This window comes from Tursiops truncatus, chromosome 13, assembly GCF_011762595.2.
Source record: "Tursiops truncatus isolate mTurTru1 chromosome 13, mTurTru1.mat.Y, whole genome shotgun sequence".
In the NCBI taxonomy this organism is placed as follows: domain Eukaryota; kingdom Metazoa; phylum Chordata; class Mammalia; order Artiodactyla; family Delphinidae; genus Tursiops; species Tursiops truncatus.
The window spans coordinates 16,387,098-16,410,372 of NC_047046.1; the positions used below are offsets into that span (position 1 = coordinate 16,387,098).

General features: G+C 50.3%; 1 protein-coding gene and 1 pseudogene across 3 annotated transcripts in view; one reads left to right on the plus strand and one right to left on the minus strand.

The window, feature by feature from the left end:
- Positions 1-17,190, minus strand: part of PXN (paxillin) — a 44,973-nt gene extending 27,783 nt beyond the window's left edge. For 2 of the 3 annotated variants that reach the window (XM_073790190.1, XM_073790189.1), the window contains exon 1: positions 2,487-2,511. In XM_073790190.1, the coding sequence (XP_073646291.1) occupies positions 2,487-2,505 (19 nt within the window). In that variant the 5' untranslated portion in view covers positions 2,506-2,511. Of the gene's footprint in view, positions 1-2,486; positions 2,512-17,030 lie in introns of those variants that run through there. The other variant, XM_033837039.2, reaches the window with a different exon arrangement.
- A 3,300-nt stretch (positions 17,191-20,490) lies between these two features.
- LOC101326240 (small ribosomal subunit protein uS2B-like) lies at positions 20,491-20,983 on the plus strand (annotated as a pseudogene).
- Positions 20,984-23,275: the final 2,292 nt, after the last annotated feature.

Consider the following 23,275-nt stretch of genomic DNA (forward strand, 5'->3'; position numbering starts at 1 on the left):
CAAAGAGTCAGCTTAGGGTACCATTTCCTCCAGGAAGCCCTCCCTGACCACATTCCTGGCACAGGGCTCCAGGTCCCTTTCCTTTGAGTTCCCAAAGCACTGTGCACATCCCCTATGACAGCACATATCAAACCAGTAGGAACTGTCTGCCTGAGTGCCTCTGTCCCACCAGCTTGTGACAGCTCATTAAGGGCAGGGAGTCTGTCTCCATCCATCTTTACCTCCTTGCATCGAGCAGAGCCCAGCCCCACCAAGCCCATCTGTTGCTGAGACCTGCTCACCACTGCAGTCCATGCCATTCCGGGCTTCTGTGAGCGCTCAGTACATGCCAAGCACCATGTGGGTGAGCAACACATAAGCACAGGGCCCCAGCCCTCCCTCCTCTTCTATCCCAGGAAATTTCCCTCTACTGTGATCTAGTTACCTCTCCAACCGGCACCACTCCTGCCCTTTAAAGAAAAAAAAAAATCAAAGGAACACTGCACAAGACTTTGTGGCCTGAGCAGAGCAGCCCCTGGTGGTACATAAGGTTTCAACTCACTGTGTGGCCTGTCTGGCTTCCTCTGTGGGTGGGGGAGGGCAGGTCAGGGAAGGGGGCTGGCTCACAAGAGTGAGGCAGCTGGCGGGAATCTGGTACCCGGGCAGCCAGGCCCTGGGGCTGGTGGCACTTTCACTTGGACCTGGAGGGGGAGGAGGAGGGCAAGGAGGAACAGGGAGAAATGCAGCCCCAGCATCCTGCAGATTGGATCCTGTCACACCTCTCCCTGTGGGGCAGAGGAGCAGGAGATGGGAGCTGGAATGTGTGGATTTTCTGAACCCTGGACCACTGGAATGTGTTAGCAACACCAGCCATGGGGCTCTGTAGTTGAAGCAGCTGGTAGCATCATTGATTATCACCACCAAGCCACAGATGAGACAGCCAAAAAGCACGCACGGATTAGCGATGCAGAGGGAAGCTCCACAGGCAGGGGAAACTCGCCAGGAAAAGAAAGAGGACGACAAGTTTTTGGATGAGAAGCTGAAAGAGAGAGGAAGGGAAAAAAATAATGTTTTGCAAACATTTTTGTTAATTTCTTCAGACTTAAAAAAAGCCCTTTTTACAAAGGAACAAAGAGTTCCAGAAATAGTAAATTTGCGGGTAAATGTAAAAGCCTAGCAACATAGTGTGGGTTTTATAATATAAGTAGAAGTAAGATTTATGACAACAATAACACAAAAGACAGGAGGGGAGAATGGGAATATCTGCACCGTTGTAAGGTTCTTACATTATATGTGAAGTGGTTTATGATTTGAAGGTAGACTGTGTTAAGTTAAACCTGTAAACCATACAGCAACCGTGAAAAAAAAATAAACCAATGAAGTATAGCCAAATAAGCCAACAGTGGAGATAAAATGGAATCTTAAAAGATACACCATGAATCCAAAAGAAGGCAGGAAAAGAAGAAAGAATAAAGAACAAATGGTAGAAACAGAAAACAAGTGGCAAGATGGTAAACTTACACCCAATTGTGTTGATAATTACTTTAAATCTTAGAAGGTCTATACACTCCAATTAAAAGGTAGAGATTGTCAGACTGGATAAAAATGCAAGATTCAAAATAAGCTGTCTAAGAAAAACACTTTAAATATAAAGACACAGATAAACAGTTCCTACCAGTTTGATAGGTATAAAACGATGGAGAAAAATATACCACACTCACACTAATATCAAGAAAGCTGGAGTGGTTCTGTGAAAATCAGACGATGTGGACTTCCAGACAGGAATATTATTAGAGATAAAGAAAGACACTTCATAATGATAAGAAGTCAATTCGTCATGAACATGTAATAGTCCTAAAGTCATACACATCCAATAACTGAGCTTCAAACCAGATAAAGCTAAAATCGACAGAAATGAAAGGAAAGAAAGACAAATCCACAATCGTAGCTGGAGAGTTCAACTCTCTAATTGACAAAGCTCAGTAACTGAGAAAAAAAAACTTTCAAAAGGAAGCCGAAGGAAGATATAATCAAATAACCCGAAAGTTGTAGAGCAGCAGGACAGAGAACCCACAGAGGGCTGAAGCAGAAGTCGCTGGGGGACACCAAGGAGTAGGAAAGGCTCCTCTCTTTTTTCGGGGCCCACAGACCTCTCCCAGAGGGGAGAGAGACATACCAACTGACACTATACTTCCCAGTGGTTTTCACTCCCTGACAAATCTGGGTGGGAGGGCAGTGTTCACACCTGCCATGCATCTGTTTGATTCGTTTCCTCAATCACTACACTCCCAAGCACACTGTGATACACACACACACGAAATACACACATGCACACATACCAGCCTGTCTCCCTCACCTCCTCCCTCCCCAGTGGCATCTCTGAGTGGGAATCAGAACAGTCTACAGGAATCAAAGGGGGCTGTATGGGACAGTGGCTTACAGCAGTCTCCGGATTCCAATCCCAGCTCAGCCACTTACCAGCGATTCACTTCAGGCAAGTCACTTACCCTCTTCATGCTTTAGCATCTGCACCTATAAGAATACCTACTTCAAAGGGTTGTTGTGAGGAAAAAAAATACATGGTAACGCAAGTCAGGCACTTAGATCTGTGCCCGGCACAGGGTAAATGTTATATTAATGCTGGCAACTGGTATCCCAATTATGTAAATACATATGCATTGAAGAGATTATACAGAAATGTATAAAAACAGTTACTGTGGTTATCTCTGGACGATTATCTCCCTGAGTTTTCATTATTTCCTTCTTTGTGCATCTCTGTACTTTTTGAGTTTTCTGCAATGAATGTGTATAACACTGATAATCAGTATTAAAGAAAAGTTAAATATTAAAAGGAACATGAATATAATTAGTCCTTTTCATAGGCATTTACAACAACATAGTAAAATAAACTTTAAAAACAATGAGGAAAACTACTATACATAAAATAGATAAGCACAAGGATTTACTGTGTAGCACAGGGAATTATACCCAAAATCTTGTAATAACCTATATTGGAATATAATCTGCAAAAGAAACCCCAAAGAACAAAAAACTGAATCACTATGCTGTACACCTGAAACTAACACAATATTGTAAATAAACTTGAATTAAAAAAAGAGAGGAAAGGAATTCCCTGGTGTTCCAGTGGTTAAGACCCCATGCTCCCAATGCAGGGGGCCCAGGTTTGATCCCTGGTCAGGGAACTAGATCCCACATACCACATCTAAGAGCCCACATGCCACAACTAAAGATCTCGAATGCCGCAACTAAAGAACCAAGTGCTGCAACTAAAGAACCAAGTGCTGCAACTAAGGAAACGGCATGCCACAACTAAAGAACCCACATGCCCCTGTGAAGATCCCAAATGCTACACGGAAGATCCCGCACATGGCAACAAAGATCCCACATGCCGCAACTAAGACCCGGCGCAGCCAAATAAATTAATTAATTAATTAATTTAAAAAAAAAACGAGAGAAAAATAAACAATGAAGGGATATAAACGTAAAAGATTTGAAAACAGGTATTCAGATAAATACTTGAATGAGAATGTTCATAGCAGCACTATTCACAATAGCCAAATTCTGGAAATAACCCAAATGTCCATCAACAAATGAATGGGTAAACAAAATGTGGTCTATCTATACAATGGAATATTATTCAGCCATAAAAAGGGATGAAGTACCGATACATGCTACGACATGAATGAACCTCAAAAACATTATGCTAAGTGAAATAAGCCAATCACAAAAGGCCAGGTATGGGGCTTCCCTAGTGGTGCAGTGGTTGAGAGTCCGCCTGCCGGGGACATGGGTTCGTGCCCTGGTCCGGGAAGATCCCACATGCCATGGAGCGGCTGGGCCCGTGAGCCATGGCCACTGAGCCTGTGCATCCGGAGCCTGTGCTCCGCGACGGGAGAGGCCACAACAGTGAGAGGCCCGCGTACCACAAAAAAAACCCAAAAAACAAAAACTCTACACAAAAGGCCAGGTATTGTATCATTCCACTTATACGAAATGTCCAAAATAGGCAAATCCATCGAGACAGAAAGCAGATTAGTAGCTGCCAGGGATTATGGGGAGGGAGTAAAGGGAAGTGACTGCTTAACGGATACAGGGACTCCTTTGGTGGTGATGAAAATGTTCCGAACTAGACAGAAGTGATGGTTGCACAAATTGTGAATGTCCTAAATGCCACTGAATTGTATACTTTAGAGTGGCTAATTTTATGTTATGTGAATTTCATCTTAGTTTAAAAAAAGTGAAGGGTATGTATATCACATGCATGCTTATGTATTTACAAATGTGCAGAAGATGAGTGAGTAAGATACACGGCAAACTGTTAACTACAGTTACCCCTGGTGGGGGAAGGAAGGAAGGACTTTCACTCTGTACCTTTTTCTTTTCTGTTTTTACAATAGGTATGTATCTTCTTTGACATAAAAACTTTTACAAAGTAAGTAACAATACTGGATACAAAATGGCATGAGATGGGCTTCCCTGGTGGCGCAGTGGTTGAGAGTCTGCCTGCAGATGCAGGGGACACGGGTTCGTGCCCTGGTCCAGGAAGATCCCACATGCCGCGGAGCGGCTGGGCCCGTGAGCCATGGCCGCTGAGCCTGCGCGCTCCGCAATGGGAGAGGCCACAACAGTGAGAGGCCCCGCGTACCGCAAAAACAAAAACAAAAACAAAAAAATGGCATGAGAAAGGTCTCTAGAAGAAAACAAGGCTTGAGGATACACTGTGGCAAGTGCGTGGTTCTAGAAATGAAGAAAACTAGGAAGCCGGATATTCCCAAGAAGGGCTAGAAAGAGGGAAAAAAGCACAGGCTTGTTCTGCTATGAAGTGTCCCAGGCAAGTACTTTCTCCTCAGAGGGTCTCAGTTTGTCCCTCTGTAAAACAGGTGGGTTGAACCTCATAAGTGATTTTCAAATGATTTTACATTTTTAATTTCAAGTTTTTGAAAAACCACAAAACCCCTTTTGCAATTGCAGTCTTCAGTGGAAGCCCAATATATAAACAGATATGAAGTGAGCAGCTCTGACTGAAGAGGTGATCGGCAGAGACCCCAACCACAGGAGTGGGTGACATCCTAAGGCCCCTTCCACTCTAAGAAAGACTGAAGTCCAGAACCACAGAGAAGGGAGGGCTGACTGGTCACACGCAACAGAACATTTGGAGGAAAAATCTCACAGGCAGTAGAAGCAGGGAGAAGAGAATGGGCAGAGCCGGGATGAAGCCCAAGCCAGTGACGAGGAAAGGAGCTGCTACCGGCAATGCCATCAACAGCCAGCAACCAGCAAGCCCAGGGTCCCCCGGGGCAGATGAGCTGTGACACCCCTGGCCCCATGCCTCTGTCCAAGATCAGGCAGATAATAGCTGTCTCCAGGTCAGAATTCCTGCTGCACTAAGGGTGAAAACAGGATGTTTTGGAACAGATAATCACAAGTGACCACAGGAAGCATGACAACCACCTCCAGGTGACACTCCTCTTCTTCCCCAGCTTGTTTCTGGCGTGGCTGCCTCAGCAGACCAGGCAAAAAGACTTCCAGTGCGGCTCTCCAAAGACAGAGAAGAGGCGGGAATTCTTGGAAATTTTAGGACAGGGCAGAAGAGACCATCTTAGGGGTTCAGACAGGGAGGAAACAAGGCCACCGAGCTATCTCAACAGCTCCCTCACCCCAAAGATGCAGCTAGGCTGACGCTCCTAAGGACGGTGAGGAAACCACACATCCACTTGTGAGGACATAGGACTTTCCAAGATGGGCAGCATGTAACCAAGCGAGCCCAGGAGGGAACCAGGTCAGGTCTCCGACGAGGCACGAGTGTAGTGTGCCAGGCGCCGTGTCCGCTCCTTCATCCCCGCCCCAGAGGAGCCAGCCCCATGCGGCTGTCCTGCAGCTCACCAGTGATGAGAACCCACCCCAGTCGGTCAGCAGAGTCTGGAGGGAGTCCACGGGGCAAATGGTAAATCCGGAGGAAACCAAGTGCAGGCTGTGGGACACTCCCATTTCCACCCAAGGAAGAGGAATATTCCTGGAAACAGAGAGCAAGGAAAAGCCTGGCCACGACTCTCTGAACCACTTCAAACCTGAATGGGGTCTGGGACTGACCCAACAGATCGGCTGCCCCTAAATGGGTACAGAGGCAGACAGGGGGCAGCCTAGGTACTGGGTCCACTCAGCTGACAAAAGCCACAGTTCACGGCCCAGAAAACCAAACTCTCCCTTGTTCTACTGCTACTAGGAACCTCACTGGCCTAGACCCATCCTGGGAGGTTTTGTAGATGTCACAGACCATCCTTTACAGCTTGCCTTGGCCAGAGGAAGGCCTGCGAGTTCTGGGAGAAGCCCTGCACTGATCCAAGAGCAGCTCTCTGGCCACTCTCAAATTTTAGTCTTAGATGAGCAATCAGTATAAACCAAGCCACCAAACAACGTCCTCCTCCACCGCTTCCTCCTCAAAGCCACGGAAGAGGCTCAGGGGAAGCGAGATGTCACACAATCAAAATCCAACTTAACACCACCAGCACCAGAACATGACTATTTCACCTGCAGAGCAGAGCCCCAAACACTCGTCCTCACCCCACAGGGACACGAAGGGTCCCAAATCACATTCTCCGGGGAGCTAACAGAGCTCAGAATCCTCCCCCAGGCCCAGCTAAATGGCCATCCAGGTACGTGTGCTCTAAATGCCCGCCACCAAGGCCACAGAAGACACAGGCAGCAGAGTTGTCAGGTGGAAAGGTGACAGAGAAAGCCAACCCCCCCCCCCCAGAGCAATGTCTAGATTATTCCAGGGAATAATAATGATAATCGTTACCGTTTATTGAGTACTTTATAGCATTTCAGGAAATGCGCCTGTTTCACAGATGAGGGGGCTGAGGCTCAGGGTATAAGGTGACCTGTCAAGGTCACACAGTTGGCAAGTGGCAGCACGGATACAGACCCAGGAGAGGAGGGGCTGATAGGCGAGCCTGTGTTCTTTCTGTGGCACTACGCTGCCTCCCCACCTGCCTGGAACCCAGAGGGTTTCTGGCTCAGATTCTCCAATGGAGGAAGTAGTTTGCTGGAGGTTCAGCATCATGATGGGTGTCTGCAGTTCATACTCATTTAATCATCAGCCACCTTCAAATATTTATTAAGCAACTGCAGAGAAAACCAAGCCATACTCGGAGGTTAGAGACACTTGAACAGCAGGTAAGATCCCTGTCTTCAATGGGCTTACAGGGCAGAGGGGGAGACAAAAGGAAAAAAGCCCAGTGTACACAGATCTGTGAAGTTACAGTGAAGCGGGAGGGTCAAGAGGTTGGCTAGTTTTAACCGGAAAAAAAACCTTCTCAAGAAGGTGACTGCAGCTGAGACCTTAAGGGCTGAGAGTGAAAGGAGACGGACAGGTCAGGAGGCTATTTTCTGCAACATGGACAAGGGTCCAGACTTCGGGCAGAGCTAAGTGCTTGGAGTAGTCAGAAGTCAAATCTAACTCAGAGAATGCAGTTCAAGAAGCCCCCTAGACTTGGCAACTGTGTGTTTGCCGTAAATGCAGGGCAGAAAGAAAGCATTTTTACAACCTTCCAAAGTGGGCCCGCTGCAGGCAACAGAGAGGGCCGATGCAAGGGCGGGAGCTGTCGAATTCAACAAACCAGTGCCATGAAGGATGGGCGTCCAGTGTAGCTGACTCTGATTTTTCGAAAGAAATAATATACGGATTTTTGGGTGCAATCTCCTGATACTTTAAATACTGGCAACTAATTCGGAAGTTTTGTTTTGTTTTTTTTGTTTTTTGGGGTTTTTTTGTGGTACGTGGGCCTCTCACTGCTGTGGCCTCTCCTGTTGCAGAGCACAGGCTCTGGACGCGCAGGCTCAGCGGCCATGGCTCACGGCCCCAGCCGCTCCACGGCATGTGGGATCTTCCCAGACCGGGACACAAACCCGTGTCCCCTGCATCGGCAGGCGGACTCTCAACCACTGCACCACCAGGGAAGCCCCGGAATATTTTTAAATACCACGCAGGCCAAGTAACACGGGTCTGCAGGCCAAATCCAACCTGCAAATTCCCATCTCTGCATTAACGTTTCCAACATGAAGAACGAAAAAGAGAAGGGGGTTGGGCACTCAAAGACCTAAGATCAAGTTTTTACTACATTATCTGTGGTGACACTGGGTGTGACCCTTTCCTCTATGTGCCCTGAGCTGCAGTTTAGCTTCCTCATCTGTAAAATGGAGGAAGCTACCACATACTCCAAAGGGCTGTTGTCAGAATCACGAACAATGACGAAGCATGTGAACATGTTTCCTAAACCTTAAAATGTTGCAGAAATGGGGCTTCCCTGGTGGCGCAGTGGTTAAGAATCCCCCTGCCAATGCAGGGACACAGGTTTGAGCCGCGGTCCAGGAAGATCCCACATGCTGCGGAGCAACTAAGCCCGCGAGCCACAACTACTGAGCCTGTGTGCCACAACTACTGAAGCCCGTGAGCCTAGAGCCCATGCTCCGCATAGAGAAAAGCCACCACAATGAGAAGTCTGCACACCGCAATGAAGAGTAGCCCCTGTTCACCGCAACTAGAGAAAGCCCGGCACAGCAATGAAGACCCAATGTAGCCGAAAATAAATAAATAAAATAAATAAATTTTAAACTGTTGCAGAAATGGTTTAACACAGGCCAAGAGAAGGGAAGGGGCAATAACAGAGAGAGCAGACAACAAATGAGGCTGTGAAGAGAGAGTGAGAAGGAAATGAGCTGGGTCTTTGCTGGCGTGCAGACCGGAAGAATCTGGACAATAGAATCCACGTCAGGGGTGGAAATATAAATTTAGGAGTTGCCAACACACCAGTGATAAAAGAGGTCACGCAAGTAGATAAATTTACCTGGGTACCTAGGAGAGAAACAGGGAGCCCAGAAAAAACCTTTGGGAAAATGCAATGTTGCGCCCCACAAAGGGATCAGAGAAGGAGGAGGGGAAGGAAGCAGGGGGTTCTGCGGAGAAGCAGGTTTTAAGGAAGGGAGGGGAAATATGGCTGCTACAGACTGAGATGCATTCTTAGCAAAAAAGAAAACGTGGAAGAACGGCCCAGGCTGCATTCAAAACAGAAAAAGGAGCAGGCTAAAGAAGTCAGCAGGGGCAGACGGGGTGGAAAGGAAACCAGAAGGAAAGGGGATCCAGGTGTATCTGCGGATGGGTCACATTAGACCACGGATGTCGACACTGATGGGAGATGCTGGCGGGGTAAGGGGGGGCGCGCGGGGAGTTACAGGAGGTGTTGAGGTGGAAAAAAGGGGACACAGCAAATAGCAGACCGTCCTGGAGGGTCTGTCTGCTGTGTGCTGAGCGCTCCCACGTCCACATCACGAGGCCTCCTGACAACGAGGGAGGCAGCAGCTCCAGGCTCAGTTCACAGCCCACTTGCAGCAGGGTCTTTCTGTTGTTGCAAGAGGCCTGAGTGTCCATGGCTCATTCAAAAAGGCTCCCAGACTGGCGTCCAGGAGAGTCGAGCCGAGCCGTCTGAGGATCCTTGCGCTGAACCGAGAGGAGATCCCCGGAGGCCTCTGCCTACCTTACTCATGCTAGCTCACCCTGGGTTCCACTCTTTCAAACGGCTGCAAGTGTGTGACTCGTTCTCTCCAACAAGAAAACAGAACAGAACATGGCTGTTTCTGCCAAGAGAGTTCTGAATAAGCTGCATTCCATTTCATTAAAACAATTACCTGAGTCCCAGCCAAGAATTACATAAAGCTTCCTCCGAGCACCACCCCTCCCCACCCCCACCCCCATAAAGCACACATCATCCTGCTCCTCAAACAGGCAGTCAGGCTGGACACGGCTCTGAGACCTCCCTAGGACGACCCCATGATCATGACCCAGCGTCCAGCCTCTGTATCCTTGCTTGCTGACAGACAGAAGTGAAGCTCACAGAAAACCCTCGGGCGAAGCACTCCCCTTACGAGGGCCGACTGGCTGCCCAAAATGCTTCTAGTAGGCACCAGGGCCCTCAAAGCCAAGGGGGCCACTGGTGCCGGAACCCAGCTATTTCTCCCAAACAGATGGGAGGCCTGGTGGACAGGATTTGAGTCTGCACAAACCAAGACAAGAGAGACCTGGGAGTGGGGATTCCAGTAGAGGGAGCCTCAAGTCTGGAGAACTGGACAGCCAGCGGAGCTGCCAGCAAGAGCCTAGGGCCACTCCGGCCTCCACTGCCCACAGGCTAATGGTGTTCCTTTGGCCACAGATAGGAGGTTCGTGATGTGAAGCGAATGGCATTTCGTCCCCTCCCCCAGTCTCCAGCTGCCCAGAGGCTGCTCTCTGCCTTTTGTAAAGCATTGCTCTGCATCCCACCCAGGCAACCCCTTCCAAACTCCAACCAGAGCCCATCCCTTGCCCTGACACTGGTCCGGTTAACATCACCATACCCAAAATAACTCCAGAGGCTCCCTCCACACCAGGGAAGCTCACTGTCTCTGCCTGGCCCTGTCCTTTTTTCTGCATGGGTCACCACATGCCCCCAACCCCAGCTGAGAGTCACCAGTCACCACCATCCCAGAACCACTTGGCTCCTGTCTCTGCCCACCCAGGGAGGCCGAGAGTCACTCAGGTCAACCACAGGTAGTCACTTATGAGCACCCCTGACCGAAAAACTCCAAGCCCACTATGGAAAAGCAAGGTTTTCTTACTTTTTTCCCAGCTTTTTACCATGAAAATGTCTAAACATACAGAGAAGTTGAAAGGCCATTGCAATGAGCACCCATATACCCTCTACCTAGATTCAGTCACAGTTAATGTTTTTGCCACTTTTTTGTACACACTTGTACAAATTCTCTCTCCTTCTCTCTCTCGACATATATACACAGTATATACACATATACCCCTTTTTTTTTTTTTTTTACTACATCATTTAAAACTAAGTTGCAGACATCATGATATTTCACTCCCAAATACTTTCACATGCACCTAAGTAACAATGTTCTCCCGTAAAACCACAATACCACAATCACACAAGAAATAAGCATTAAAAGGCCATCTTTAAGGGAAAATTTGGCCACTGGGGCTCTGCTGGGCCTGGCCAACCACATATTCTGCCTGTCACTGGCCTAGCATCCAAGGCCTCCCTAGAGAGGCCAGCCCTGGGCCCCACTGGTTAGGCAATCAATCCATTAGTTGGAAGACTTATCTGGATGTGAATGGACGCTTGAGGCCGGATGTGTGACTCCAACTGAAAAGGCAACGTGGACCTGGGAGGCCGTGGTGGCTCCAGGCCTATCCCAGGTCAGGAGACCATCTCTGGACAGCCCGCCCCCCCTTTATTTTTTGGCCGCACTGCCCAGCATGTGGGATCCTGATTCCGTGACCAGCAATCGAACCCAGGCCCCCTGCAGTGGAAGCGCAGAGTCCCAACCAATGGACCGCCAGGGAACTCCCCTGGATACCCCTATGAATCTGCTGGTTTGTCAAGATTTCTGGGAAAATTCAACTTCCTAATGCTTTCTCTCCTTCTCTCCCTCCCACAGGACATCCTCAATTCTCCACCTCAAAAGATTCCTAGGACTTCCTCTTCTGGAAATGGGCTGGCTCCCAATGGCAGCCATGTGCAAACACCTGAACAAAGAAAGGAGAGTGTATGGGGTGGGGGGCACAGAGGGCTCTGATTCCAACCACAAGGAGTGAAAAGGGAGCTCAGAACCCGCCCCAGGTGCTCCGCAGCAGCTGTGCTGTAAGCTCTCAACCCTGTCTTGAGGCTAACAGGTGACTGAAGAGGTAACAGGTAAGAGAGGAATGAGGTCCTCCACTGAGCAGGAGACACTGCCACAAGTGCCCAGCATCCCATCCTCAGCATGGCATCCCCAAGAAAGAACAAATGAGAGGGAAGAAGTCACAGAGAACAGGAAAAAGACAGATGTGAGACACTGAACAGAGAATGTGTGTGTGGGAAGGGGCAGAGAAGATTTTTAGCATCCTAGAAATGGAAAGCAATCAAACCAACAGGCAACCCAAGGGCTTCCCAGGTGGCACAGTGGTTAAGAATCCACCTGCCAATGCAGGGGACACGGGTTCGAGCCCTGGTCTGGGAAGATCCCACATGCCGTGGAGCAACTAAGCCCGTGCGCCACAACTACTGAGTCTGCGCTCTAGAGCCCGTAAGCCACAACTACTGAGCCCGTGTGCCACAACTACTGAAGCCCACGTGCCTGGAGCCCATGCTCCGCAACAAGAGAAGCCACCACAATGAGAGGCCCTCGCACCGCAACAAAGAGTGGCTCCCACTTGCCGCAACTAGAGAAAGCCTGCGTGCAGCAACGAAGGCCCAACGCAGCCAAAAATAAATAAATAAATAAAATTTATATAAAAAAAAAAAAAGAATCCGCCTGCCAGTGCAGGGGACACGGGTTCAAGCCCTGGTCTGGGAAGATCCCACATGCCGCAGAGCAACTAGGCCCGTGCGCCACAACTACTGAGCCTGCGCTCTGGAGCCCACGAGCCACAACTACTGAGCCCATGCGCTGCAACTACTGAAGCCCACGCACCTACAGCCCGTGCTCCGCGACAAGAGAGGCCACTGCAACGAGAAGCCTGCGCACCACAACGAAAAGTAGCCCCCGCTCACCATAACTAGAGAAAGCCCGCGTGCAGCAACGAAGACCCAATGCAGCCAAAAATAAAAATAAATAAAGTTTTTAAAAAAACAGGCAACTGAGATCGATCCAGTATCATGAACAGACATGTAAAAACGGTTACAAGCCCAATCTGCATTTAAATCCCAGCTCTGCCACTCACTAGTTATAGAACTTGGGCAAGTGGGCACACCCTTTCTGTGCCTCCATTTTACCATCTGTAAAATGGGTAGTAGTAATAATAACGGAACCTGCACCTCATAGGGCCAACATGATTCAATGAAACAATGTATGTAAGGTACCCAGCACAGGGCCTGCACATAGTAAGTGCTCAATAAACATTACAGTAAGAGTTCTGCAAACACTGTAAAAAAGAAAAAGTGTTCTACGGATGGCTGTTATTATTAATGAAGGCACTGAGACCAGGACAACCCAGTGGAGGGCTGGAACGAGAGTGAAGCTGGGAGGAAGTTTTTTCAACATCTCTGGCCTTGGAACAAGGTAAAGGCCTAAGGGAAGCTTTGGAGAGTTGGCACACTCAGGAATAATGAATAAACGGGGGAGGAGGGCTGGTCAGCACATGCACAGTTAATCTGGCCTTCCACTGGCCAATGCACAGCCACCCCTGGGCAAACTGGAAGAAAAGAATACTGAGATGTTCCCTCGGGGGACTTCAAACCCACAACGGCAGGGCTCTGGCCCCCAGCGGCCTGAACATTTCCACACTAAGCTATGGCTGCCCAGCAGAAAGGGCACCTGCTTAAGAATCCAGCACTCCAGGGTCTGAATTCCAGCTCTGCACCTCACTAGCACACAGCCCCGGAGAAGATCTGGCCCTGATGCAGAGCCCCACTAGGAACTCACCATCACCCCACGGACCGCGCCTGTCACAGGCCCAGCAGCTGGGTGCCCTGACCCTAGCCTAACACACAGAGGCACCACAGATGGGTGAGCCCAAAGTCCAGACTTTCCATGGAACAGAGAGGCTCCGTAGCCCAGAATGCCCCAGGCAACTCCCCTGCTCCCCAGTACTCCCCCCAAGGACAATGAGGCACTGTGTTCCAGAGGGTCAAGACTGCTGAGAAGCTGCACGAAGACAGGTCCAGATTCCAGCAGCAACTGGGCATTGCCAACAGCTGGCTATTCCCCCTGCAAGGGATGGGAAAGGCAAAGCTATCAAGGCCTGAACCAGACCACCCTTTGCCACCACGACCATATGGGACGGCCCCCAGGGCAGAAATGTAAAAGGTACCTAGCAATTACTCAGGAGGTCCCATGGCTCATCCCCCTGGTTAATTACCGAGCATTTACTACCTTATTATGATGAAGATGACCAAATCTGGAATTGGATCAATCTGGGTTACAATCCCAGCGCCCCCCACTGAATTTCCCTGACTCAGATTTCTGCATCTGTAAAGCGGAGATTAAACACCTCCCTCTCGGAATGGCTGGGAAGATACCAAGGAATGCTGAGTAGGATGCCTGGCTCCCATCAAGCGCACGTGATCATTATTAGCCCCCAGCTGTGGTCACTGCCCCTACCCCCACCCCAAAGTGCACTAGACACGTGAAGGAGGGGAGAGAGAGGAGTCAGGTCCGAAAACATAATCAGAGTGCATCTCAGTGTTATGAGAACTCTGTCCAGGACACTCCAGCCAGAACTCGAACAGGGAGAACTCCCAGCCAAACCAGCATCTAAACAGTAATGAGAAAAGCCACCAGCAGCCACCCCGCAGCACAAAGCAGAGAGAACACACACGGAAGGGCAGGACATGCTGTGTTTATGTTTTTCTGCCCAGAGAGCTATAAATTTGTAACTTATTAAACAACACACGGTGAGTTTGTCACTAACAGCTCCAGGAAGGGGAGAGTTCCCCAATTTTTTTTAAGACCAAAAAAAGTCACAGCAGAGACTCTGACCCCTCTAGACTTGCTACATGTCAAACGCCCCTGTTTCAGGGACCAAGAGGCTCACAGCTGAGAGCACTCTCAGGAGAAAAATAAAAACAAGAGGCCTGGCCTATGTGTCCAGCCTAACTAGGAAAACAGCTGACGGGCAGGGTGCTGAGCAGCCATCCAGACAGCTGATGGGGCCTGAGCCTGAGCGCAGAGGCAAATTCCTCTCTCCTCCTGCACAGCCCATTCCTCCCACCCCAGGCTCCGCTCAGCCAGGCGTGGCTGGCCCCCTGGGAGCTTAGGCCAAGGAAGCTGGGCAGCCCAGATTCAGACAACTGAGGAGCCTATGGTGGAAAGCAGCAGAAGTTACAAGTGGCAGCCATACCCCACTGCGACCCCTCCTCAAGCAGAAAGGCCTCGGGGTACACAGAGCTGCAGACCTAGGAGCTAGGGATTAGGCTTATAGCCATGATTTTGTCATTCTGTGGCTGTGCAGCCCTCGGCAAGTGAATCAACCTTTCTCAGCCTCAGTTTTCTCAATTTGTAAAAGACAGGTAGTAATGATAGCAGTGGCCCTAAGGGGTTCTCAAAAAGGGCTGCTGTGAGGACAAGACGAGTTGAGGTACGGGGAAGTACTCCTCGAACAGCAAATTTAAATTCCTACAATCCACTCTGCCAGGGCACTCTCTTTCCTTTCAGAGACAAACTCAGTTTCCTGGCCCTAAATGGAAGACTGTCAGAGGACAGGAATTCCGGGCTTCAACTGCGAACTCTAAAAAGCCTTTCTCAGTCCTTCAAACAGCAAGGGGACTGTCTAGAAGCAACAGAACCCCCATCAGCATTTCAGAAACAGTAACTCTGCTCGCAAATTCCCGCTGGGAAAGCATTGAGACTTTCAGATTCTGATTGAAAAAATATCCCCCCAGACTCCTTTCAGCTCAGTTATTTTTATGTGAAAAAAAAAAAAAATACCTGCCTGAAAGCCATGCCAACCTTGAGTGTGTTGGAAAAATGGGTGCCAAGCCAGACCCAAAGGCCGAACTATGCTTGGCAACCATCTCACTCTGCAAAACAGGCAGGACCGGACACCATACCCAGCTCCAGGATCTCGGGGCCAGTGGGGTGGGGAGGCACCCTGATCCCAAAAGGAAGCCTCCGGGAAGCAGTCAAGTCCCAATCCTCCTCCCTGTCCCCTTGGAAATTCAGTGCCTACAAATAGCCAGTCTTAATTTAGTGCCCTGTGTGCTCAGGGGAGGCCCATCAGTCCTGTCTGATGAATCCACCCCTCAGAGCCTGAGACAGAGAAAGCATCAGCGGTCACACAAGCCACCCACAGTCCATAGAGGGAAGACAAGGCTCCTACAGAGAAGAAACTTTTCCCCCCTCCTCAACTCCCCGGCTCAGAGGCCCTCCAGCTACAGGCGTGAAGGGGAGGGAGGGAGAGTGAATCCTCCCACTCCGGAGTTCACACCACTCAAGGCATTCCTAGAACCCTGGCACCAAGCTCCCTGGGTTTAGTGTCTGGTTCCAGGAGATACTTTCCCCTTCCCTAACACCAGATCAAGACTGGACTGAGAAGAGTAATTTGGGAGCTCCACTAACAACAAAAACAGTAAAACTCTGTTCTGGGCATCTTAACTTCCTTACCTGCGTGGCTTCCCGCAAGTTATGCTGCGGTGGGGGTGGAGGGAACGTTACCAGCCTGGACAAGTTCAAAGATGGCCATACCTTGGGGCCCACTTCCCACCTCATTCCTCTGGCATTTCACCAGAGTCTGTCTCCCCAGCTTACTCTTCTAGGACGAGGCTGATCTGTGATATAAAAGGGGAGGGGCTGGTCCACAGAGTGGCCAGGGCAGTCAGTGAAATGGACTGGGGGGATCAGTGGGACAGGAGGGAAACTTGTCTTTGTGGCAGCTCAGAAGCTCATCAGAGGCTGTGTCATCAGAGGCTTATCTCTAACTTGTGAATCTGACCTGTAAAATGAAAGGCGTCGGCTCGGTGGGGCTACCCCTGAAGTGGGGATGTCTGCCTGTGAAGGGGTGGTCCTCGAGGGGGTGGGAGCGGATCCTGGAATTGAGGGCCCAGCCTGTGAGATTAGGCAGCTGATCCCCAAGTTGGGTGTTCTATCTATGCGACCGGGGTGAGGGAAAGGTCTGTGAAGTGAGGGTCCCACAGCTGGGGAGGTGGTCAGGTCCGGGCAGTGGGGGCCCGTCCCTGAGGCGGACGGGGCGGGTCCTTGACATGGGTCCCTGAAGAGGGTCCCTGAAGCTGCTCTGGGAGATGGGGGTGGCACCCCGAGGTCGAGGGTCCGGAGGTGGGGCTGTCCTCGAAGCGAGGGGGTGGCAGCTGTGAGGACGGTGCGGGGCTGGCCTTGGCCTGGGACTCAGGCCCAGCGCGGGATCCCGGCCCCGCAGAGCCCCGGCCGGCCGAAACCAGAGCCGGGACCCGGGCCGCCGCGGGTGGGATTCCGCCTGCCGCTCGCTCGCGCCCGCACCGGCCCGGGGCCGCGCACCCCTCGCTGCCTACTCTCTCGGCCTCCCGCTCACTCACCGAGGTCGTCCATGGCGGGGCCGCGGGCGCCGGAGGCCGGCTCAGCGTCGCGCTCGCTGCCCGTCCCGGGGCCGCTCGTCACCGCCGCGCAACTTTTCCGCCGCGAGCCTCGGCCCGGAACGGAACGCGCCGCTGCCGCGCGCGCCCGCGCCCGCCGCGCGTCCCGCCCCCAGCCGCCCCCGCGAGCACGCGCGCCCCGCCCCCGCCGCGCGCTCCGCCCGTGGTCGCCCCCGCGAGGCTGCTGGACCCGCCCCGTGAGCACGCTAGACCCGCCCCCGCCGCCGGCCCACGAGAGCGCGCGCAGCCTGGACGGTGGGCGCCGCTGGGCGAGGCGGCAGCGCCGCCTTGTGGCCGAGCTGGCAGGTGGGACGCTGCCAGGCCTTCAGGCCCTCTGTCAGTCTTTCTCTGTCTGAGAGTCACATGCCTGACTGGCTAACAGATCCATCTTCCTGTCTTGACATCTCACAATCCATCAGTCACTCATTCATCACATGTCTGTCCACTGGAGAGTCAGATTTATCCGTCTGTCTATCTCCCAGTAAGTCGCCTCCCAAGGGGACTCTAAATCAGTACCAGGCGAAGCGAGGAACATTTGGAGGACCTTTCCTCGGGGCGCCCTCTGGATCGATGGCAGTGAAGCTCGCAGCCCAGGCTTTGGGGCCAGATTCAATATTTTCGAGGTTATATATCCTTTAATCTTCCACATATCCATCCTCTATAGACGGAGATTTTTCCGAAACTCTGCATGGAGCAGAAAGGACCCCACCTTAGACAGTAAAGGAAAAGTTACAGGGAAGTTACACCCAGCGCTGGGCATAGTTTCCTGAAACACCCCACTGCCATCCCAGACTCCAGAGGGGTTTTGCTCCCACAGAGTCAGAAATCGGGTAATAGGGGCTTCCCTGGTGGCACAGTGGTTAAGAATCCACCTGCCAATGCAGGGGACACGGGTTCAAGCCCTGTCCAGGAAGTCCCACATGCCGCAGAGCAACTAAGCCCATGTACCGCAACTACTGAGCATGCGCTCTAGAACCCATGAGCCACAACTACTGAAGCCTGTGCACCTAGAGCCTGTGCTCCACAACGAAGAGTAGCCCCCACTGGCCGCAACTAGAGAAAGCCCACGCGCAGCAACAAAGACCCAACACAGCCAAAAAAGAAAAAAGAAAAGTTCCCCTTCCCACAGAAATCCAGCCCTCAAGACCCTCTGTGTCGGGTTAGGTCCTCCAGGAAGCAGATGTTGAGATAGAGTTGGAGGAATGCCTGTGAGAGAGAAAGAGGAAGAGGCAGGACTGGCAAGGAGAAACTTGGATATGACAAAGATAAGCCAACTCAATTGAGAGCCCTGGAACAAAATTTCATTAGAGGAGTCCCCAGTGGGCAGAAATGTCCAGGCCCCAATTCCCCCACCATGTTCAGCCATCAGCTGGGGATGCCCATGAAGTGTGTGGCCTTGTCCTGAAGGCCCTGCATCTGGAAGCTGTCATTTCTCAAGCTGGATGACAAGCTCTTTTTTGAAGGCAGAACCAAGTGGCTCTCCTCTGTGGATGTCACATTCTCCTCCATTAAAATTCAAGAGCTAAGACTGCTTCCCAGCTAGGCAGTCTATTACATGCCCTTCCAACACCTTCCATGTACTTCTGTGTTGTAGGCACTTCTCTCTGCTGTAATTTACATTTAGTGGTACGATTGTTTGATAAATGTCTCTCTCCCTTTCAGACTAAAAGTGCACAAGGGCAGAAACCATGTCCATTTTTGCTCATATCTGTACTTAGTCTGTGTGTTTCATGTAGTAAGCACTCAATATATATTTGCTGAATGGCTGGCAGATGTTGTGCTTGACACTTGGAACAAAGCAAATTGTAGTCCCTTTCCTCAGAAAGTTCACAGTTTAATGGAAGATTAAGATAGTGAGATCACCCATTCATTCACTCAATGATGAGATATTTATTGGCACTCCCTTCGAACAGGTCCTGTGTTGGGGCTGGTGATACAACGATGAATAAGACTGATATGGTGCCTGCCTTCTTGGGATTTAGTCCAAAAGGGCAGACAGAAGAGCAAACAGGCCTGTATGAAGGATGAATAACCTCACACCATTCCCAGCTGCCTGGAACAGTATATGCAAAGGCCTTTAGGCAAGACAGAGACCATGGTGCATTGGAAGAACTAGAAGGAAATTGCAGCATGGAATACAAGGTGAAGACTGATAATGGGGGTACAGAGGGGTTAGCAACGGTGCCTATCCTGCATCAGACACTGGGCTAAACCTGGGAGAGGCATAAAGAAGAACCCACAGTTAGTCTAATTAACAGTCTAAGCCCTGGAGTTTCTGGGGTGAACAGTATGCTAAAACTGTAATAGGGGATATTACAACGGGGATGTAATGTCACATTTCCTCTAGAGGAGGTCAAATGCGTTCTCTTCAGAACAATAGTAACAATTATAATTGTACTATCAATATAATGAACAGGCTGTGGGCTGGGTGCTTTCCATGCTTTCTTGCATTTAATTCTGACCACAAGCCTAGGAGATGACCACTATTATCCCCTTTTTCAGTTGGAAAAGTTAAGAACAGAGAGATTGAGTTACCCAAGGTCACAGAGCTAGTAAGTGGGAAGTCTGGGATCTGAACCTGGGAATTCTTTGCTAAGGCCTGTGTGGGAAACCTGCTACTGTGCCAAGTGAAACCATTATCCTTAGACCAATCCCAGGACATACACTTGTCCCTGTCTCAAAGGTCTCAAAACCTTTTTCAAAGCAATATTCCCTGGAGAGGAAGAACAAGACATCAATTGAGCCGTCAATTTTGCCCTTGGTGGGTGGAATTCTGAGGAGAACTCAGTCTTTGGAGTTCAGTGCTGGTGACCTTGGACACTCAGACCCCTGCTTGGGATTTCCTAATGTAAACAGCCCCAAAATACCTTTTCCTGGGACTTCCCTGGTGGTCCAGTGCTTAAGAATCCGTCTTCCAATGCAGGGGACACGGGTTCGATCCCTGGTTGGGGAACTAAGATCCCACATGCCACAGGGCAACTAAGCCTGTGTGCCACAACTACTGAGCCCGTGCTCTCTGGAGCCTGCAAGCCACAACTAGAGAGAAGCCCACAGGCCGCAACTAGAGAGAAGCCCACATGCCACAACTGGAGAGAAGCCCACGTGCCGCAACGAAGAGCCCATGTGCTGCAACAAAAGATACCGTGTGCCGCAACTAAGACCTGATGCAGCCAAAAATAATCAATAAATAAAAATTTTTTAAAAAAGGATCTTAAAAAAAAATAACACAACTTTTCCTCCCCTCGGGGACTCCCATCCCCCAGCCATCAGACTTGGTTAACTCAAACCAGGTTTTCTCATACTTCCTAAGGATGAACTGGCATTGCCTTTCCGCGCTACCCAGACAGGGGTCCATACGGCGTTGCTCTGGATTCCCATCGTAACTTAAAGGGAAATTTTCACAATGTCCGGAGCCCTTGATGTCCAGCAAATGAAGGAGGAGGATATCCTCAAATTCCTTGCATCAGGAACCCACTTAGGTGGCACCAGCCTTGACTTCCAAATGGAACAGTACCTCTACAAAGGAAAAGTGAGTGGCATCTACATCATACAATCTGAAGAGAACCTGGGAGAAGCTTCTGTTGGCAGCTCGTGCCATTGTTGCCATTGAAAACCCAGCTGATGTCAGTGTCATATCCTCCAGGAATACTGGCCAGCGAGCTGGGCTGAATTTTGCTGCTGTCACTGGAGCCACTCCTATATCTGGCCGCTTCACTCCTGGAACCTTCACTAACCAGATCCAGGCAGCCTTCTGGGAGCCAAGACTTCTGGTGGTTACTGATCCCAGGGCTGACCACCTGCCTCTCACAGAGGCCTCTTACATGAACCTGCCTACCATTGGTCTGTGTAACAGATTCTCCTCTGCACTGTGTGGACATTGTCATCCCGTGCAATAAGGGAGCTCGCTCAGTGGGTCTGATGTGGTGGATACTCGCCCGGGGAAGTTCTGCACATGCGTGACACCATCTACTGTGAATACCCATGGGAGGTCATGCCTGATCTCTACTTCCACAGAGATCCTTAAGAGATTGAAAAGGAATAGCAGGCAGCAGCTGAGAAGGCTGTGACCAAGGAGGAATTTCAGGGTGAATGGACCGCCCCACCTCCTGAGTTCATTGCTACTCAACCTGAGGTGGCAGACTGGTCCGAAGGTGTGCAAGTGCCCTCTGTGCCTATTCAGCAGTCCCCCACTGAAGGCTGGTCTGCAGCTCCCACTGCTCAGGCCACTGAATGGGCAGAACAACCACTGGGTGGTCTTCAGCTGTTCTTCTACAGACTCTTAAAGTGGAAATAGGTTGACGGAAAATAGTCTCAAAAAGAAAAAAAAAAGAACTGACATTGACAGGACATTGTTGGACAGCCCTGCCAAAACTGCATTCAGGATCCTCATTGTGAGAAAACAGCCTCCAAGAAAGTAGATCCTCCATGGGATCACTCCACGGCCGAATGTTCTGAGCCCTCTAGTCCATGGAATGTCAGTGTTTTCAGACATGTGCTGTTCCTTCCACCTGGATGGCTCTTGATGCCTCTTCCTGTCCCAGCCCACAGGCCCCTCTACTTAGCAGTGTGGGGTAGAGGTTAAGTGCACAGCTCATTGGACTGACTCCACCCAGGTTCTAATGCCAGCTTTGTCCCTTGCTGGTGGTGAATCTCAGACCATTCACTCTTTGTGCCAGTTTCCTCCTCTGTAGAAAGAAGATAAATAATACCTACCTGTCAGAGTCATCATAGGATTAAACAAGATACTACACCTTTACTTCTTAGCATAATCCTTGTCACTAACAAGCACTCTCTAACTCAGCGCTATCCCCTAGAAACAAAATGCAAGCCACATATTAAAACTTTTTAATTTTAAAATTAGTAATTAAATTTTTTTAAATTAGTAATTAAAAATTTTCTAGGAGCCACATTAAAAAAGATAAAAAGAAACAGTTAAAATTAATCTTAGTAGGGCTTCCCTGGTGGCGCAGTGGTTGAGAGTCCACCTGCCGATGCGGGGGTCACGGGTTCGTGCCTCGGTCCGGGAGGATCCCACGTGCCGCGGAGCGTCTGGGCCAGTGGGCCATGGCCACTGAGCCTGTGCGTCCGGAGCCTGTGTTCCGCGGTGGGGGGGGCCACAGCGGTGAGAGGCCCGCGTACCGCAAAAAAAAAAAAAAGATCCAATGGGGGTTTTATGCCTATTTTCCAGGCCAGGAAACTGAGGCTCATAAATGAAGTCACGTGCCCAAGGCCACACAAGTAAGAAGTGGCAAAGTTGGGATCCAAACCCAGGACTGTCTGACTTTACAGTCTAGGACATGGCTCCTGAAGGGGAGCTTGGGGACTGTGTCACACACCCCTTGGCAAGTTCAATTTCCCCAGAGGGCTTGGACACAATGCCTTAGGAGGCCCTGCTGTTTCTGAATTTGGGGGGAGGGCACCCCCCCACACACTCATTGTCCTGCTTAAAATCTTCCTGACACCAGAATAAAGCCCAGTGATTTTCCACCAACTCTCTTTTCTCCTTTCTCAGCTCCAGTCACAGGGAAAGACTTCAATTTTTTTGGCCACACCATGCAGCTTGCCAGATCTTAGGTCCCTGACCAGGGATTGAACCCAGGCCCTCAGCAGTGAAAGCATGGAGTCCTAACCACTGGACTGCCAGGGAATTTCTGGGAATGACTTTCAATTCCTCCAAGAGGCCACATCCTCCTGGCTCCAGAACCCTGCAGGTACTGATACCCTGGCTAAAAGGCATCCTGTCCTCTTTCTCTTGGTTAACTTCTCTCCTCCTTCAGTTCACAGCTCAACACCCCCTCCTCCAGGAGGCCTTCCCTGACCACCACCCAGGCTTGGATAATTGGTCCCACAACCTCCACCAAAGCATATAACTCTGTGTCAGGCAGCATGGGGAGCCTTTTTCCTATATTATCTCATTTACTACCCACAAAATCTCTACAGCACTGGCACATTGGAATGACCTGGGAAGCTTTTATTTTATTTTATTTTTTTGGCTGCGTTGGGTCATCGTTGTTGCTCGGGCTTTCTCTATTTGTATTGAGCGGTTGCTACCCTTCATTGCCGTGCACAGTCTTCTCATCGTGGTAACTTCTCTTGTTGCGGAGCACGGGCTCTAGGCATGCGGGCTTCAGTAGTTGTGGTGCACGGGCTTAATTGCTCTGCGGCATGTGGGATCTTCCCAGACCAGG